Raw genomic sequence first — 20614 nt, 5'->3', positions numbered from 1 at the left:
TAAAATATACAGGCTTCCAATTAAAGGAGCAATGCAATGAACAAGGAGATAAAGTAAATGGGAGCTATTCACAGGGAAATACTGGGAAAGGTAAATACTGGATTGCTTCAAGAATGTTGTTGTTGTGATTTTTTTTTTTTTGAACCGATGGTACTGTTTTCCTTATTGACCTTTACACGAGTAGAAGCATATTAATGAAGACCAGAACAAAAGAAAGGAGGATCAGAACGATGAGGGATTAGCTTGGAATTAAGACAGTCATAAAGCTCTGAAATGCAGTGCTACACTGCATTTCATACACTGAAAAACTAATAAGTACAGCTACTCTAAGCTGAGGTCCCCTCCAATGAGAAATACCTTATCCCATATCCACTGGCTTTCTAAAAGATGCCAACAAAAAAAAGAAAAAGTTACTCCAGCCAAAGACAACACTAGCATAAGAATAAAGTTATATAAAATTGCTATTAATAGATGCAGCCTGGAAAGTACAAAAAGATCTTCAGTCAGAATAGTTTGGGAATAGCCTTCCAATAGAACTAATGGGGTGACAAAACCACCAGCTTTTGAAATCAGGTATGTATTTGATAAATGAAATCATAACCTAGATTACCAAAAAATCAGACTGGTTGAACAAATCAAGGCATTTTTACTGGTCAAATGCATTGTGTTAAATTTTTTCTTACACTTGATAAAACTGAAGTGCTGACATATAGAAGGAAATGTTTTGTGTAGATGAATGGGAAAAAAAAAGTGAAATATTCCAAAAATTCATTTTTTTTTTCATGATTTTTCTGAGGTAGAAGAACATATGGGTGGTGTTTTACATTATAATAGAAGCAAATGCTAGGATTTCCTACAAGCAAGGAATTCTGTTTTTCTGCTTCACTGCAGTCAGAGGTCCTTTGGACTTGCTCTTTTGTTGTTTTTACTTCATCCCAGGACACCTCCCAAAAGGCTCAGTAATCACAAAACCACACATCTTATTAGAAAAAGGTTTCTTAAACATAGACTTAAATTAACACACAGACTGGACAGCTCAGAAGGGTTCTAAAAAGCATGCTGTGGTCCTGATTCCTTCCTGACCTTGCAATGTGTTTTGCTTCCACCTCTCAAAAAATAAAAAGCATAAGATTGAATGCAACTGAAAAAGAGGTTTCTAGATTCTTTCTTCCACAAATTCAGTCAATGCTTTTTCACATGAGCAAAGCTCCACAGCGTGTGCCAAGGAACACTTGTTTGGGGAACAGATTTTACGCACTGCTTCATTTCTCAAGTTGGTATCTTTCAAGGATCATCTTAGAGGTTTTTAAACTATGTTTATGAGAGACTAATGCTTGGACTCCACTATGGCCAAGGCACCATGCAGCAAGACGTTGGCAGAGAGGTTCTCCTCCTGGGGATGGTGTTTTATCCAGAAAAAATGGAAGGACACCAAACAAAACAGCATAGCTGTGTGGTGGAAATTCCCCTACCCGTGTTGTAGGCATCACTCTTCTGTGACAGAGGACAAATCTTGCAATCGCTCACCAAACCACCACTAGTTCTATACAAAATTTTATTTGACCTTGAATTTCAAGCATATTACCAATCTGATAGTGGGACAACAGAAAAACAACACATTAGAAAAAGCCACTTATAAAGCATTGAATAAGCTCAGTACAACTTTGCCTTAATTTAAAAAAAGGATTTCAAATTCTCATGGAACTGTGCGTTTGCTGTTTATGTAAAAGCAAGCAATACACCTTATTAGCAAAGCATACAATGAAAGCTACACATAGCTTGCTTAAAATGAAAAAGAAAACAGCGTAGCAAACATTGCAGCTAGTTAGCCAGCAGTTAGACCTTTCTCCTTGTAAACCTACTTCTTCAATTTGGCAGCTGCAGCTCTTGGGGAGAAACAACAAAGGGTACCTAACAACCCATAATTATGCAGAACTGTTACAATGGGGTTGTGCAAACTTTTTTATTAATTATTTTTTTCAAAATACAGCTATAAGCCAGCTATACCAATATTCCATTTGTTTTATTTTATTTTTAAATATTTTCATATAAACTGAATCACCCGCATGGGACATTTTTGACCTTCTGTAGTTGAAAGTACCATCTTCAGTAAGCCTTGGTCCTTCTTCAGTCAGTAGGAGTTCTACCCTTGCATTTCACCTTGGTTTTAGAAAGGGAGTTACACAGCAAAATACTACACTATTTCTATAACCAGTCCAGATATTTCTCTTAATTTATAAAAATCAAATACATGCTTTTGCTCACACAACACTTGGAGCTATGACAAATGAAAGGTACACAAGCCAATGAAATTCACACACACATGAAGTTAAAGCCAGCCACATTCTTTCAAAATCAAATACTGTATCTGTTGGCTGCATGTGAAAATTTTCACAGTAATTTACACCTCACCGATACCATTTAAGGCCTAATCCTGCTGCCAGTGGAGTCTGAAGCTGTTTTGCAAAGGACTTCAGTGGCAGCAGGACTATGGCAGGACACTTAAATACTAAATACCAAATATTATAGTTAATTTTATTCCTATTAAAACTGACGATCTCTTTAAAAACACTCGAGATTCAATTTATGCAAGTTATAAAAAAAATTATTGGAGTTCCTTTTGTAAAGGATTGCATAACCTTTGGGATCCTTATTTGTAATGTTTATAATGTCAGAGGTCCTTTTGTTCCTGGGATTATTGCTGGTCACCTTCCTGAGACTTGAAAGACCATTAAAGACAAGCACCATTCCTATTCCTCTAAATTATTATATCACAAATTAGTAGTTTGGTCCCTTTCTAAAGGGATCTCTCCCCACAATTACACTAAAACACAGTGATGGGTCACAAATTCCGGGGGGACCAACTGGTCCTGGCATTCCCGGTGTGCCACGGTCTCCATCTTTACCAGGCTGCCCACGCTCTCCAGGACGTCCTTCCTTACTCATACCCGGGGGACCTTCCGGACCTTAGTGACACACATGCAAAAAATAAATATATCACAGTATTTTCATTAAAATGGAAACTAGTATGGACATACAGAAGCCATGCTCTTTGCTGAAGTACCAAGACAAAGAAAGTTTTATTTTCTGAAAAGGATACTTCTTGTCACAAACTACTTATATATATGTATAGCAAAACTGTTATCTTATTCAGATTTAAAATAAAAATTAAAAAAAAGCATGGAGAGCACTAAGTAAAATAGCTCTTATAAGGAAATATAAAAATCTGCTTTGGTATGCTTATACTTTATGACATAATCTGGAATTACTGGGGCATGAATCAGAGTCCTCTGATTTTTATTTTTTTCCCTAGCTTAGGATCAGGCTCTAAACTCTCTTCCAAATACTCAACTTTGCATGTTGGAAGAATACTTTCCTTCTCTAAGCAATGGTTACAAGTCACATGATTATATAAGGATTCAGTTTTCAGATAATGTCTGATTTCAAGAGCTGTTTGTTTAGAAAAGGGAATCTCAAGTACCAATCTCTACAAGACATGCCTTCTATTAAATAATGTGTTCTATGACAATTTAAAAGGCATGTGTGAGATAGGCTCCAGCCATGGAAGATACATGATAATTAAGGTGTAGAAAAAATGTTCACATTTTCTTAACTATACTGATATTTGTATAAACTTTATTAAAAAAAAAAATAGCATGCACTGAATCTGCACAAATAAGCCAACTCTCACCTGGAGGTCCCGGGGGGCCTTGGATCCCAGGAACCCCAATTCCTTGATTGCCTTTTGCACCATTTTTCCCTGGCAGCCCTGTGGAGTAGCAAACTCATGTATATCTTTGCACACTAAGAATATTTTTATTAGAACAATCAGAAAGTCAACATTCGATAATATTTATTAAATAAATAAATTTAAAAAGGACATAAATATTCATTTCCTTGTAACTTGCATGGTGTACCTGAGTTCTTGATTATCCTTGCTTCCACTAAATTAAGAGCCAATTTAGCAACTAATAAGCAGGTGGCCACTGTGAATTGAGTGAATAGATGATGAGGATTTAAGAAATTTGTTAACTGTATTGCCTTTTCATTGGCAAAGCTTTTAAGAAGTTGCATGAAAACGTGTGAAGTATTCACCACAGTCTCTGTGGGATACACACTATATAGGCAATCTTCTGCAATGTAGCGCAGAATTAAATTTTTACCAAAGAAGTACTCTCTGAGAGGGGCAAAATGCTCTCTTATACCCCTACAGCCCAATGAATTCAACTACTTCATAAACATAGATATCTATTTTTTCCCTTATTTAACTTTATATTTAAGTTTAAGTCTGTAAATAAACCCACAGAAATCAGTTAGACTGCTTGTATGGCTGAGATACCTAAAAGTATAATCATTAGCTTCACTAATATTATTAAAAAGAAACACAAATTAAAAAAAAAAAAAAGGAAGAAAGAAAGGAATAAATATCCTTATGAGATGAAAATAAAAAAGGAGAAAAAAAAAAAAAAAAAAAACCAAAAAACAAAAAACAGGAAGTAAGAGGGGTATAAAGGTGTCATATACCAAAAATCTGTCTACAGGTGGCAGACAGTAAATGATCAGCAAATAAACACAGATATTAAAATAGCTGAAATAAAGAAATTTGGAAGAAAACAAACTAGAAAGCATGGAAAATACACTGAAGTTCATATCTAAACATACCTGATTAAAAATATATATATATAAATGCAGTTTAAAATATCTACAGGGGACTGTGAAGGAAACAAAGATCTCTGTAAAAAGATCAAAGGAAAGTATAGCAGAACTGATCACCAGTTATCTAGTTGTATTCTTGTGTTTTCTCTTCTGATATGCATACTTCAAAAGCAAAGAAACCTTTGAACTGTGTCCTCAGTGTATCAGCTTTGTGATACAGACCCAGCTATTCCCTTAATGCACTGTTTTCTGCTTCCAGTTTTGAATGGGGCTGGTGCAAAGTCATAAAGGCCATTAGCATGGTGACATGTTGTTCTGGTTTCAGTTAGGATAGAGTTAATTTTCCTTCCAGTAGCTGGTATGGTGCTGTGCTGATTTAGGCTGGGAATAATGTTGATAGCACACCGATGTTTTAGTCGTTGCAGAGCAGTGTTCACACAGAAGACTTTCCAGCTCTTGGTGCTGCCCTGCCAGCGAGGAGGCTGGGGGTGCACCAGGAGCTGGGAGGAGACACATTCAGGACAGCTGGCCCAGGCTGACCGAAGGGATGTCCCACACCATGTGGCATTATGCGGAACAATTAAAATGGGGTGGCTGGTGGGGGTTGGAGGAACTGCTGCTCAAGAATGGTTGGGCATTAGTCAGCGGGTGGTGAGCATTATGCATCACTTGCTTTGTACATTCTATTATCATCATCACCATGATTATTATTTCTCTTCCTTTTCTGTCCTATTAAACTGTCTTTATCTCAAACCACAAGCTTTTATATTTTTTTTTCCCCTCCCAGTTATCTCTGCCATCCCACTGCGGGGGGGCGGGAGAGCGAATGGCTGTATGAAACTACAACACATGCACACATTACCTCTTGTCCCACGAGCCCCAGGGCGACCTGGGACACCTGTCAGACCTGGAATACCATCATTTCCTGGCAAACCAGGAAATCCTCTTGGACCTTCAGGGCCTCTCGGACCTGGTGGCCCTGGAAGTCCTGGGGAAGCACTTTGGGACTGACAGTGGTTGCAGTTTTGTAGCCTTCCACTCTGAAGGATAGCGGGCAACTGGGCTAGGAGAATTCAAACAAAAAATTACTTAAAGTGTTGTAACAGTTAAATATAAAAATGTTTCCATATACCCACTAAAACAAAACCAGGTTCCTTTCTTTAGGCAATATGGTACCTTTAGGAAACAGGATGCTAAAATATGGAGTCTGTGGCATGGAAATGTGTTTCTACAGCAGTATGAAAACCAGTGATAAATCAGAATGTACTGATCTTGCTTTCAAGAAAGCATCTTTATAATTACAAGGAAACTTCTTCAGTACTTTAAACAAGGAAAGAGCAGTAAAGAGCCTTTCAAACTTACTTCTCAGTACATCTGAACACACCTGTCGAATAAATTCTTCTGAAAATTCTCGTGCCTAAATTGAAAAGAGAAGAGTTATAAAAACGGAGAGCATGCATGTTTGGGGTTCTAAGGTACTCAAAATGACAAGTATGAGGTCCCATACATACAGGTTTTCCATCTGATCCAGGTGGTCCTGGGGGCCCTCTGTCTCCTGGCTGACCTCTCACACCAGGAGGTCCAACCAAACCCTGGATACCGGTTTCTCCCTTTTGTCCATTGATGCCTCGAATGCCTGGATCTCCTTTTTCACCTTTCTGGAATGAGAACCAATGAAAAGCCAACCATATCTTTACATGACATTTGGAAGCTTTGTAGCACCAAGCAAGCACATTCTGAAAAAAATCTTCACTGACAATCTTCATAAAATTAACATAATCAAGTTGTCATTGAAAATTAATTTGATACTGATTAGATCCATTTCACTAAAATGTATTTTTCACTAAAATGTATTAAGTTTTCAGATTCTTTAACATCTGTTTCAGATACGATAATTTACCAAGGACTTAAATTTCCATCTTAAAGAGACTTATTTGACTTACTAATTGATATAAAACAAAAATCTCTTCTTTATTAACATATAGAAGAAAATACTTAGTTAATTTCCCATGAAAAAGTGAGTAATTCATTACAATACATTAACATCCTTCTCAGAAGGCTGGTAAAATTACAAGTGAAATTTTGGCACCACTGAAGTTCTTGGCAAACCTCCCATGTACTGTAGCAATCAAGACTTTTACCCTACCTTAGTGTATAAGACAGAAGAAAAAAAAAAATAGTTTGATTTCATTTAGGGTCTTTTGTTTTGTTGGTGGTGCTTTTTATTTTTTTAAACTTCACCTACTCTCGTTATGATTAATAGCTGCAGTCCATTTGCTTCACTGGGAAATGTTAAAATAATACTGTATATCTCTTTATCACAGCAATGGTTCTGTGTATGGGATTACCTACTGCAATAGCTCCTGTGGAGCTCTTTTCCTATGCTGAAGCCAACAAACCTTCAGTAGAATGTAATTTGGTACATGCCCAAGATTAAAGTTAGTAAACTGTCTTTACTCCCTGATGAGTATTTTCCTTCCATTTTTTCACAGCTTCTGCATAGTGTTATCAGTAGCTTTAACATTTTCTTTCTCATTTTCCAACTATTTTGATGGAATTATGGAAACAAGGCAACAGGATCACTAAGATCACTATATATGACAAACAAAACTTACTGGAGCAAACAATGCAAGTTTAAGAAGTACTTAGGCATATACATGTAATCTTCACAGACTTATGCTGATTTTTAAATTATGCTTTTAAATTACTTTATATCCTTCTGTACAGTTCTTATCAAAACATTTTACATCAGAAAAGTATATGGTTCACTCAAAGCTTTATGGATTGCTCTGAATTAGTAACAATGCCCAGAGTTCTCCAAATAAATTACTACAGGTATCTCGGTTCAGATTTGGTGTCTGCTTACTCATTTTTATGCAGACAGGAATTTCACCTTGCTATGTTTAGATGGTTTATATCTCAAAACCATGACATGGTTACTGATAGCTAGCTGTGGAAAACAAATCAATGAAAAAGAAAGTACTCAGAACTGCACACCTGGCATCACAAAAGGACCACAGTCTGTTCAGGTTAACTAAGTTCTTCTACTGAACTCATTTAGCTTTGTTGTAAACAAAATTCGATGCCAGTGGGGCAGTGCAACCCTACTAAGAAAAGCCATCACAGAAAAATTTACTCAAGTGACTGGTTATCTGTGCATTTTAAGCATTCTTAGTTTTTTTGTGTGTGTGTATGTTTTTTGGTGTGTTTTCTTTTTGGGAGCGTGGATTTTTTTTTTGCTTCCACTATTTTTACAAGACCCACTCAAAAAATAAAAGGCATTAAAAGAAAGGGGGCAGTTTTTCCCCATAACAACCAGACAAGTGAGAAAAAAAATGTGACAGATGTCAATAAAATGCCTAAGAGACTGCTAGAAAGATGCTCCACCACTAAGGTACCAAGCATGAATTGAACAGCAGTCTATATCATCCTCCCTTTATAGAAGTTATATGCTAATTCAGAACTGATTTGTTCCAGGGTAACTGTATTTTACTTTTTTGTTATTGTCAACTTGAATATTATAGTCACAGAGATTTGATATTCTAGTTACCACCAGATAGATTTGTACTTGTTCATTTCTATTACACGACTGCAAATGTTTTTACACTTCACAGCTATTTTTAAAATACCCTCACAGGGCCAGCAAGGCTCAGGGATAAACATACAGAGCATATGTAGCTAGATGCCTGTGGCTATACCAGAAGCTGTACGTGTTGGGATCTGAAAATAATGTCGTTCATGTAGCCAGTTGTTTGTTTTAATTTCAATTACTTTTACAGCTATGGGTTATGTTTACACAGCAACATCTGACTTGCAAGTTGATTTATTTGGAATTAAATGTTAAAAGGGCTAGAAAGCATTAAGAACCAGTGAACTATTGTGAAAATTGCATCTATTGTAGAAAAAACATCACAGGAAAAAATGCTGCCAAAAAAGCAAATGAAACTGCTGAGGGAACATTTTCTGCAGTGCATCACGGTTTTGTAATGTTCAGCCACATCTCATGTGTGGCCTTGTTTATCGACCCTTGCTATTGGCAAAGAAAATCAATAAAAAGGAAAAAAAAGCTCAGTAAATGCTGAGAATTACAGCCTGAAGAAACTTTTTATTAAATCAGGCTGTAACAAATGACAAAATATTTTATAAAAACAGAAAATAAACTAGTTTTATAGGTCTGATAAGTAAACACCATGACACCACTGTCATCACTGTTAATGTACAGTAAGAATATTATTGAAAGGATTTTTCAGAATTTTACCATGATTTAGAACATTTAAAGAGGCTACAGCCTCTTTAAGGTGTCACACAAGTAACACCTTAGCAATTTTGGCTACAATTCAGAAAGCACCTATAAGCAAAATTGCAATTTTAAGTATTTCATAGAACCATTGTAGCATATAGGACAATTTAAATATTTGATGGCACACGATCTTTGAGGAATATATACAATTATTGATATGCAACACTACTTTAATGAAAAAGGGTTGAACAAAGACAACTCTAGGTAAAGCTGGAGCAGGATGATACTAATGAGACAGCATGCACCCTGATTTCACTAAGTATGAATCAAAAATAACTAAAAAAAATAATCTTTTAAGTACCAACACTCAAAACAATGTGCAAAACAAAGACTGAAAGGTCTGACCATAAATATATCTACAGTAGTCAAAAAGAATAAAATAAAAAAAAAAGATAAGAAAAAGAGATGGGACTTCTAAAAATAACCCAGAGACCAAGAGATTTAGTTTCTGCCAGACAAGTTCAAGTGAGCTTCCATTTATGCCCCTCAAGTTTCAGGCTGAATTGGAAATCATTCCTGTGTAAACGTGGTAGCAGAGAGAAAGAAGTCTGCCTTGCATTTTCTGAGTCAGTCTTAAAGACAGAATCCTCTAAAAAATAAATAAAATCTTTTTATATGCTTCACCATTCCTTTTCATTACTTTTATTGAAATAAAGGCACACAAAGAAATCTCACTGGTCAAGTTCAAAATTACGATAAATAGTTCAGATGTGGAAGCCCTTGTCACAGACTTTTAAGGAAGCTAAAAATACAGTCTGGGTATCATCACAGTTCAAAAGGTTTTAGACAGATTTCTGATTGACATTAAATGCAACAGTTTGGATCTATAGCTTACATGCCCCTAATTTGTTGACTGTCAAAATCAGTGAAGGTACATAAGAAGGATCTTCGTTATGTATTGTGCTCCATATTTTTGCATTGGCTGCTGCTGAAGGTAAAATATTGAAAAAGAAGGATCATTTTGATCCAATACTTTGTAACTTCTGATTTTCCAAAAGTTAGATTTTTTTTCCTCCTACTATTTGCCTTCTTCAGCCAGCTCCTTTTCTGACTTTTTTATTCTCTTAAATGTATATTTGGCTTTACTTTTTTAAATTTTGCATTTCATGAAATACACATTTTGCTGCCTGGTGTCTTTTAACTAATACTTATTTCTGTTCTATTTTCTGGTATTTTCAAATAATTTCTGTTGCTTATGTATGTGAGTATGGAAATAAGACTTTAAACATATGTTTTACAGAACACAATTTTCAGAAACAAATATAATAATTTTATAATACTCTTTCATTACAAAATACATACCTCTCCTTGTTCTCCATTCAATCCTTCTATTCCCTTCAGGGATTAATTAAAAAAAAAAAAAAAAAAAAAAAAAAAGGAAGAAGCAAGTTGAGCCAAGTTACTTGGAATAAAAAAAGATTTTTTTTTCCCCTTTGCTTTCAATAATTAATCACAAAAGTTAATTTTTAAAGATTCTGTGATTTCTATTTGTATAAAAAAGCAAATTGTATATAAGAATTAAAAATGTATATCATGGTGAATCAACATTTTAGTAATATCCTTTTGGTATACGGTATTAAAGGAACTTGGAATTGTATCATACATATCATATACCATGTATTTTATTAGTGTAGAAGTAGCATATATAGACTAAATCTTATTTACTCTACAAAAGACAAAAGGAATAAAGTTTTTTTGTGCTAGCAAAAGGAAACTTTATTTTGTGCATGCTTCATACTGTCTTACAAGAGAGAAATCAAGCTCAGAGCCTTTGAATACCAACTGAGTTTAGAAGCCAGATTTTGCATGTTGGCATGTTTGCATGGTTGTGGTGCCTTTTCTGCCAAATGGTTCAATGGTGTTATTGATCATTAAATGCCATGCAAGCTGGCAGCTTAGCGCAGGTTTTTTCACTTTGCTGATGGACTCTTATGGACAAGAGAATCTGTATTATGTCTTAGAGGAGCCCTGAGGGCTTTAGAAACCTTGGAAGGACCTTGTACTGTCTAACAAAATATTTGAATGACTGATTTTTTGGTTGCTGGCCAAACTAGATAAGCGTGGGAAACAATTTTAGACTAGCCCTGTATTATTTTTTCAGTTTTCTCCACATAAAATAAAATAAAATAAAATAAAATAAAATAAAATAAAATAAAATAAAATAAAATAAAATAAAGCAAGCAACAGCTACTCAGCTGTATTGTTCTATCTGAAAAATAAGTGGGTTTTTTTGTTTGTTTGTTTTTGTTTGTTTTGCCTTATAATTAAAATAATAAGTGACCCATGGAAATGGGTCTATTATTTGCAAAGGTATAGACCAGAAAGTTTAATTTGTAGAATGTCAGAATATGACATTGCTTTTTGTTAAAAACAGACACTGGCCTTTTAGTTTAAACTATTTCATTTTAAAAATTTTTTCTCAGCTTTATTACCAGACTCCTATCAAGCTACATACCCCTGAGAGTGATAAAACCAAGCTAACATACAATCTAGACCTCCTGCCCATGCTCCACTGGAATCAGCTCCTTCTGGCTAGACAGACAGCTGTATCAATGTCGTAATTCTGAAAAAACAGCTGTGACTTCCTTCCAAGTCTAGTTTTAGATACGTACCTCTGACAAATACTTTTCTGTTTAGACATGACATAGATTATGTAGTTAACAAGCATTTATAAATACTAACAGTTATTTTCTGTGGAATAACAAGATAGCCAACTATGACACAATCAGAATACATTGGCTCAGAATTGAAAGAAAAGAGAAATAACTGGGTCTCACTGATTTGCAGCTGAAACAGGAAACATCTGTAATTTATGTGCACAGACCATGTCAATAATGACTCTCATTATTGAGAGTCATTACTACTGGGGGTAATAAACTACGTGAAAATGTAGCATGGTACACACAATCTTAACACCTCAAGCATCACTCTTACAACTTTTCACAAAGGCCACTTTGTGCTGTTATCTGTTTTATATTACTTGTAACTGTTTGATGAAAATTTTCCATAACGAACGCTTTCATAAAATAATACAGGAAAATGAACTTCCAGTCTGTTTTCCAAGATATAATATCCCTGAGCCACAGAAACATAGGCTCCAGGATTTCAACCTCCTTTTCAGAGTGGATCTAGCTAGAGCAGGCTGCCCAATGCTGTGTCCAGCCAGGTTCTGCCACAACCTCTGTAAGCAGCCTGTTCCAGTGTTTGACCCACCCTTGCAGCAAAATATTTTCCCATTGACCAAATTGGAATTTCCTGCACTGCAATTCAAGTCCATTTCCTCTTGTCCTTCCCTATGTGCATCTTCTCTACTTGTATTGTATTTGTTATATTTAAAATACTTAAGGTGTTTAAGAGGTAATTAACACAACTACATAATCATGTTCTACATAAATACATTTTACACAACAAAAAAATAAATACTTATGCTGATGAAAATAATCTTAAGAAACATACATGAATGATAGCTGTCATGAACTAGGATTATCATTTTGACAGTACCTGTAAGCCTGGATTTCCTTGTCTTCCTTTCTCTCCTTTTCGTCCCTTCAGAAAAGAAGCATGTTTTCTTAAAATATATATTTTAAGAAATAATATATTTATTTGGGAGAAATAATTAAACTATCAAAAATATCACAAAGACAAAAGAACTGGGCCCAATCAATCTAAAATTTACTCTTCAAGAACTCAGAGCAGAACCAGTACAGATAGATAGATACAATATCTGTTCTGAAAACACAGAAGTTAAGATATGAGTAGTGATAGTATCATCAGCTTTTCTTGTAGATATTTCCATGACTTTTAGATAAGGAGGAGGAAAATGACACCGCTTATAATAGTAGTATAATATAATAGTAGGCAGAGGCCAGGTGGCATTAGCGATTACAAGGATTTATGTGGTGCCATGGTGACTGGAGCAGGCAGGGATAGAGCCTGTCCCAGGTTGGTGGGTCCTGTCCCTGTGCCCCAGATCAGCAATACAACCAATATGCCCAAGCCTGCGTCATCTCTGGAGCCACACAAGGTCTGCACCAAATGCCATCACAGCCTGCTCAGCCCAAAAAATGCAGCTGGAGATTCATACAGGGCATACCGGGTAGTTTTGTTTGAAGAAGATTTAGGGCTAAGTGCTTCTACTCTTCTTCAATCAAAATTCTTGTAGAGCTTAATTAAAAAAATAATCCTAATTAACTACTAGCACTTTTATTAAGTGTTATCAGATGATTTTGACTAGAAAAAAAGTTGATGTACCTGGATACCACTTTCACCCTGGCTTCCTTTGTCCCCCTGTAAAATATTAGAAGAAAAGTCTCCATTTAACATGATTCATCTCCAAGAACTGTTGTCTGTTTTAATTTAATGCAGTAAATACAAGGGAAGCATCTAATAGCCTCTATTTGTATTGAATGAAAACAAATGTATCCCCATGTACACAAACACTGAAAAAAAATACAGAAAGTTATAATAAGAAGAGAATCTGCCATAGAAAGAGTTGTCACAAGGAAAATTAGATGCTCATATAACAAGTTAAATGGCAAACCCAGAAGGAGCTCATCTACTGAATGTATGGGAGGGGAAAGGACACAGAGGGGAAGGAAGGGCAGTACTTCTGAAGGGTTAAATTTCATTTGGATGCTAACCACTAAGTGTGCTTGCCTTTGCCCACAGAGAATAGAGTATAAATAATTTCTGTAATGTACTATAAACCCATTGATTGCAGAAGTTATATATGACAAGGCAAAAAAATTGTTTTTCTTTCTAATCAGAAAAAAAATATTATATTTGAATTTAACCAAAACTTTGTAGAGACTAAGTTCCACCCACTTCTTTTGTCTTTGATTGAAATGTTTATAGTAAGTTAACATTTACGTGGGTAACTGGTAACCAGATGGTGCAAATGACACTATAAAAGGCAGGTACCTAGGTTTATCAAGTTGTCTGACCACCATCTAATTGTCAATGGAGAGAATCAGTCTGCTCTTGAAAACTATGCCAATTAATGATAGAGGTATGTAATCCCAGAATGTGCCTCTCTCTCATCAATGACTGAAAAGAAAAAAGTTATGGGAGACCTCTTAAATTAGAGTGACTACTTAAATAGACACAAAATAAAATGGTGGGCTGAGAATGCAGCATCTCATAAAACAAAAGACAGATCAGGGGAGAGGGCAGGGAGGCAAAATTGCATTTAAAAAAAAAAAAAAAAAGAATGTTTAGTTAAATGTTAAACAGTAGCATAAAGGAGATTTTGGCCAGGGTAAATATTTTCCTAATTGAAAATCCCACAAGAATGTATTTATGCCAGTTGTTGTATTGTACTTGAATGTAAAATATTTGGTTTTGCTTCAAGTTTAAAATGAGCTATAGCTGAAGGGCTTCACTTTTATTGTTGAATGCCCAAACTGCACTGGATAATTCAAGACTGTCATACTTCCAACTTGTAACTCCAGTTAACAAGCAAAACATTTTTCTGACTTCCATCTTCATAAAAAAATGGGTAAGAATTACCCATTGCAAGAATTACCATCTTCACTCTAAAATTTAGAGACTTTCCATAAATTTTAACAAAATCTGCCTTCTTAAAATCAGTGTTAATGTCTTGATCCATGACCCTGAGATACTGAAACCGAGCATATATTGATAATGAAACTCATTAAACTATTCTTATGACACTAGCTCGACACCAGTCACTCTTGGGCTTCAGTGCATTCTGAAAGACTGTATTAAGCCAGGAAATCTTTGCCCTTATGTGTTCTGGAAAATCATTCTTCAAAAGGGGCTCCTTGACATTGCTGGTACTGCTATACACACGTTATCATTTTTATTTTTGACTAACTGCTTACTTCTATCTGACACCCTACCTGAACTTCCTTTGATTTTAAAGGACCTCCTGTTTATTCTGAAATCTGTAATTCAGATATGTAATGGAGAAATCTTTGATCTTTAAGTTGAGTCTTCAGCATTTCCTGGGGAATAGTACTAGGCTTCCAAAATATGTGTCAGATACATCACTTAGATATACTCCATTTATTTTTATTTAAAAAAAACTTGATACATAAAAATGTAAAGCTATTGTTAAACCTGCTCAAATATAATTTTAAATTAATTTATTAATTTAAATTAATTCTAAAACTTTAAATTTGGACTGCTAGCAAATATGGAAGCATTTGTAGCCTTGACAACTTGTTGCTTAAATAAATACCTAGTCTGAAAGGTTTCATGTAAAGCTCGTTAGTCATAATAAGCTATACCTTAAGGAAACAAGCCTGTTACATATCAGATAACTTACATTGCTCCAAAAAAACAAACAAAAAAACAAACAAAAAAAAAACACAACACAACAGCATAACATTACAAGAAGCTTTATATTTGTATATGCCAATTAAGAATTAAAAAAAAATAATAAATCTTTAGCTGACCTGCCATGTTCTCCCTTAAAAATAGAACAAAATACTGAAAGCAATAGCAGTACTTACTATCTTGCAAAGCAATGAAACATTTATTTTTCAGGACACACATTGTTGCTTTTAAAGTGTCCAGAATAAAGAAATCCTAATCAAAATTTAACCTATAAATATAATGGATACAAATAAGAACTTCAGTTACAATTTGAATTAATTGATTTGCAGCAATAAAGTCAGTAATTTGACTTCAATCAATTTTAAACCACAAGAAAGGTCTTTAACCCTGAAATCTCCCAAAATCATGCTTTGAAGATCACAAGAACAGCTGTTCCCAGCTGTTTCAAATATACATCAAGTATTTCCTTCACATCTATTTGCTTAATAGCATATGTAAGGGGTAAATTCTTGGTATTTCTCTCCTTGGCCGAGTTACATAGAAGAAAGGTGCCATCCTGAAAAAAATAACATCATTTAGAAAACACAACTTTAAGTTCTTTGTTATCCACAGGGCATGAAAACTGATTTTCAATTACTACTAATGTTCAGGTTCTTAAATCCAATTCCACAGACGAGCTGATTTTTCCTCAAGAGATTCATTTCGCACTCCAGTACATTCTGAGAGTTACAACAAGAGATTCTACAGGTATTTTAAAACTGGAAATATTCTATAGGATTTCCAGCTTCCAGTCAAATAAAAAGTTTTGTGTTAATGGCTAAGATGAAACTGAGAAGTTTCAAAAACACATGAGATTTTTAGAATGACATCTTATAGAACAAAATCTCAAGGAAAGGACTTATTGTAATGTTAATTACAGGTTTTAACATGCAAAAAAATGTATACTTGAATTTCCAAATGTACCAAAGAACAACATTGCCTATAATCTTTTCAACTGGGGACCCCTTAAAGACTCCTTAATATGTTTGTCAGAAAATCCTATACAGCTACACTTTAAAAATAAAGGTTAATATTCAGAAATTCAAACATAAATAATAAAATTTTATGATGTGTTCACAAAGCAGTTCTTTAGCAATGAAGAATATCAGCAATAACCATGTCTATAACAGTGTTTGATTGATGGGAGGTTGCGCCAAGCAATGGTGAGATCCTGAAGGCATGATCTACCTGAGAACTCAGTATGCAAGAAGAAAAAATACAGATTCCTGCCTGAAAAGAAGAAATAATTTTCAGCCAGGACAGCAGAAGTAGGATTCACCTAACCTTTGCCATCAGAAATTTAGCTAAGCTAAAGCCTTATCCAGGCTTCAGATATAGTCAATGGTAATAGACAAGTACTTCCAGATTTACCCATTCCTAAGCAAAGATGTGAATGAATGACTCCCCAGGGAGTTTAGACTCTCTCAGTTAAACATGGAGAAAACCTGGACAAGTTGGCTAGATCAAATAGCTCTTAAGGGCTAAGTGTAATTGAGCTGAATCTGTCCCAGCTGCCTGGGATTAATTGCTCCAGTTCTTAGGAGAGATCCACAAAAGACTTTGCACAATAGAATTTGCAGATATAATGATGTAAGACAATATATTATGAAGTAAATATGGAATCACAGATCATACTATTATGTATTATAATTCATAATGAAAATTTCATTAATATACCTATATCACAGCACTTTATGTTAACAGTTTCTCCCTTTTGGTCATTTTCTCCTCCCTGAAAAATGCTGATGGTTTTTCTGGCAAATGGACCTTCCAATATATACTAAATAATCTCTAATAATAATTACGTATTTAAAAAAAAAAAAAAAAAAAAGGAAAATCATTTTCTTTGATTATGACCACTTATAGAAGAAGCTCTTCCAATAGTAGATGGAAGCAATATAAAACCAGAAAAAAACTGCTTACCTTTATACCCTGGGTACCAGGAATGCCTGGGTAGCCTGGTTCACCTGGGGCACCAGGTCCTCCTAGATCTCCCTGAGTAACATAACAGCTCCATAAGTATCAGTGATATGCTGTGAGTAAAAACATACTGCACGTTTTTTCAAGGTCATGTGATATATTTTGGCTATGATATTTTGAAATTTTATAATTTAGGATGATTGAAATGTTTGGAGTTTTTGTAACGGGATGTTGAACACCCACAAGCCACAAAAGACACTCCTAGTTCTTAGTATTCCAGTACCTATCTTCTGTTGCTTTTTAATACATCTGATGTTGATTTTTCAAAGTTACACAAATAAAACTATCTGAAGTTTGCAATGTTTGCAGGTTTGAATTTCATTAAGAGGCTGGAAATTATATAACATTTCAGAACATATTGGTCTTATTTTCATCTCAGTGTAATTTAACCCAACTTTGTTGTCTCTTCAGCTTTAGAAGACTGTAATAGAAGCCAGTGTCACTGTGTACATATGAAGCCCAGAAACAGTAAAAGACTGAAGAAAAGATGAAAGGAAGAAAAAGAACCAATTCCTTTCTGCTCTTCCCCACAAAGCGTTCCCAGCACTATTTTTTTGACTAAAGACAGTTTCTCTTTTTTGATCATTGCCTTCTGTTTTGAATGGCTGCTCTTCTGGTGGGGGCTGAGCTGACCAGTTAGAGTCCATCCCAGTCCCATCCTGTTTGTGGATCACAGAGTCTTTTTTGGATTGAGAAGATAAACTCCTTGTAGTGCTGCTTCCCATTCCAAACACAGGTTTTAGAGCATCTCTCTGGCATCAAGGTTGCTGGTTCTCCTGAGTCCTGGCTCCAACACAGCACCATAAATTCTCTCATGTATGACCCCTGGCCACAAAGCATAACCAGCACTACAGACAGCAAGCCAGAACTGATAGACCAGTCAAACAGCTGTACCTGCCACAGGGGTCAGCAGATGTGACACTGTAAGTGTTGGTTTAACCCCAAATGCATATGAATTTGAAGGAAACAACCACATGATCTAGCTCAACACAGAATACTGTAAAGCAGGTTTCAATAAGACTGCTGCCTTGTATCCCATAGTCTAATACAAAGTCAGTAAGAATAACCTATCAAATGGATTCTGATGTGATTTTATGTTCACTGCTATTCTATTTTGAAACAAAACTGCCTTAATCTTAAGAATTTTATAATGGAAAAGTAAATTAATCTCTGCTTTAACTAAATACTTCCAGATTCATATTTACCTTGGCTCCTGGTGATCCTGGTTTCCCCTGTAGTCCAGGTTCACCTTTATCACCCTATAAAACAACACAGGAACATGACTGATACATCAATATTTTTTATCAAATATGGTATTACTAGCTAATATGAACAGACACTAATGGATAGCCAGCTTTTAAAAATAAGGTGTGTGATCAAAAGGCTACAGTACTGCTCCTTTACAGGAAACCGGCAGGTTCTCAGGAAGATGAAATACCCACGACAAAACGGGATCCACCTGCCTGTTCTCAACTGTTCCTTCCCCACCTCTCTCATTTTCCTTGCCTAGTTATACAAGGTTTGTGTATACTGACTTCACATTTCCACCATACTATTTAATAAAATTCTGAAACTCCTTGGACCTGTCTGAGCAAATATGTATATATACTGTAAGCAATAGAATTAGGCGTATATTCAGCATAAGGATTTTCATTTAAATCTAAGAACTACAGATTCCTTTATAATGCTTTTCTGTAAGCATGAAGTTTTCTTCTGGAAATGCAGCTTATATTCTGAATGAGAGATGAATAAAAAAATTAAAAAAAAAAAAAACACAAAAAACCCCCACATTTTTCTCAAATGGAAATAAGACTTTTTTTTTTTTGATCAATCTTCTTGACCATGGCAAACATTAATGACTATAAAGAATGTTGCCTTCAGTACACAACTTTAAATAAATACATATGTAGTTTTAGATATAAATAATGTATGGGTGGAAGTGAACCTAAATGTAAATACAAAGTTCAGGAAATGGATTCTATATTAATACATTTTCTCTAGGATACACAATTCAATGCTTACTAGCCAAAACTCATTTTGGATTACACTAAAAGGATACACTAAAAGATCTAGATTTATAGTATCTATTTTGGTTTCTGAGAGCATGGGTCAAATTAATTCTTGCTGTAGCTGTAGTGCAATCAGTAAAGTTACATCTGAAATAAATTTGGCTCCTCGGGTGGAAAAAGCAGCACGTAACTTTATTTAACACAATTAAAATATAAATAAATGTAACATGGGCAGAGAGTTCTGATGTATACTGAGAATTATCTGGCTCCAAGCATTGCAGAACATTTTCCAGGACAGCAAAGCTGAAACAAAGTCTCATGACCATTTCTGCAGCAGTTCCAAACCTCATGGGATGACAGGCACCATTTACTAAACTATATTAAGCTCTCTTGAGACCGAACTATCATATAAGGTAATATATGGAAAACCATATAGGTATTCAGAAGTATTCATTATACCAGAAATTTAGCTGCAAAATCTGGGCTTTTTGATAAAGCAGCCATTTATCAAAGTCACAGGTAAATTAACACAAATGCTCACCTTAGGCCCAGGAGCTCCAGGTAGACCAAATGAGCCTTCCGGTCCCATCATGCCCTATTTATTTTTGAAAAAGGCAGAGACATTTCTATAGTAAGCTAGAGGAATAATGTCTTCAATGAAGTGTAAATTAGTATTACTATTATATTTCTACAGCAAAATAAATGGATAGGTGATATGATGTTTTTTATCATAATACTACACAGACTATAGCTCTTGGTTATTTAGGCCTCTTACTGCCTAAGGAAGGGCCACTGTGCAATGGAAAAAACATTCAGGAAAAAAAAAAGAACGGTGCTGTCATAAAATATTCCTGAGAGAAAAACTTCTGCAAATTAAAACTCCATCTGTATCATCTAATTTTTAACATAACTTTAAAATGTCCTTAGCTATAATTGAAAGTGACACAAGTTTTAGTTTCCACTTAGGGTTCCCAAAACTGAAGAAAGTATCTGTGGTATTTCAGAATTCTCTCTCTTCTTTCTGACTATGTAACCCTCCAAGGTTGCCATGCCTTGTCTCCTCTTCCAAGCCTTGAGGAGATTTATCTGGATCAGTTAACTTGGGGCCTAACCTTTGCTTTTTAACAGTCTTTGAGACTGAACCATTCATTCAAGACCCCAACAGTCCCTTGGACTCCTCAGGGAAATGTGTTGATGAAGCCATATTTAACTGTCTTTGTTCCACACATAAGTTAATAACAAAAGGGTATTAAACCATTAAATTTCTGCATTTCCCCCTTTCTCTTTAAAGCTACTCTCAAGTATAATTTAGAAAGGAAATCTTATTTTC

At 35.1% G+C, this 20614-nt stretch overlaps 1 protein-coding gene across 1 annotated transcript in view; it reads right to left on the bottom strand.

Annotated features, from left to right (window-relative positions):
• Positions 1–1538: 1538 nt before the first annotated feature.
• The window catches only part of COL21A1 (collagen type XXI alpha 1 chain), a 116203-nt gene continuing 97127 nt past the window's right edge, over positions 1539–20614 (bottom strand). Inside the window, exons 20-30 of the mRNA XM_068678342.1 lie at positions 19826–19879; positions 18481–18534; positions 17219–17290; positions 13208–13243; positions 12458–12502; positions 10259–10291; positions 6168–6314; positions 6019–6073; positions 5519–5719; positions 3692–3769; positions 1539–2966 (exon numbers count right to left, since the gene is read on the bottom strand). Of these exons, the coding sequence (XP_068534443.1) occupies positions 2779–2966; positions 3692–3769; positions 5519–5719; positions 6019–6073; positions 6168–6314; positions 10259–10291; positions 12458–12502; positions 13208–13243; positions 17219–17290; positions 18481–18534; positions 19826–19879 (963 nt within the window). The 3' untranslated portion in view covers positions 1539–2778. The remainder of the gene's footprint in view (positions 2967–3691; positions 3770–5518; positions 5720–6018; positions 6074–6167; positions 6315–10258; positions 10292–12457; positions 12503–13207; positions 13244–17218; positions 17291–18480; positions 18535–19825; positions 19880–20614) is intronic.

Source organism: Anas acuta, chromosome 3 (assembly GCF_963932015.1).
Source record: "Anas acuta chromosome 3, bAnaAcu1.1, whole genome shotgun sequence".
NCBI lineage: Eukaryota > Metazoa > Chordata > Aves > Anseriformes > Anatidae > Anas > Anas acuta.
The sequence above is the reverse complement of the archived record's forward strand: the minus strand, read 5'-3'. Positions and strand labels throughout refer to the sequence as shown.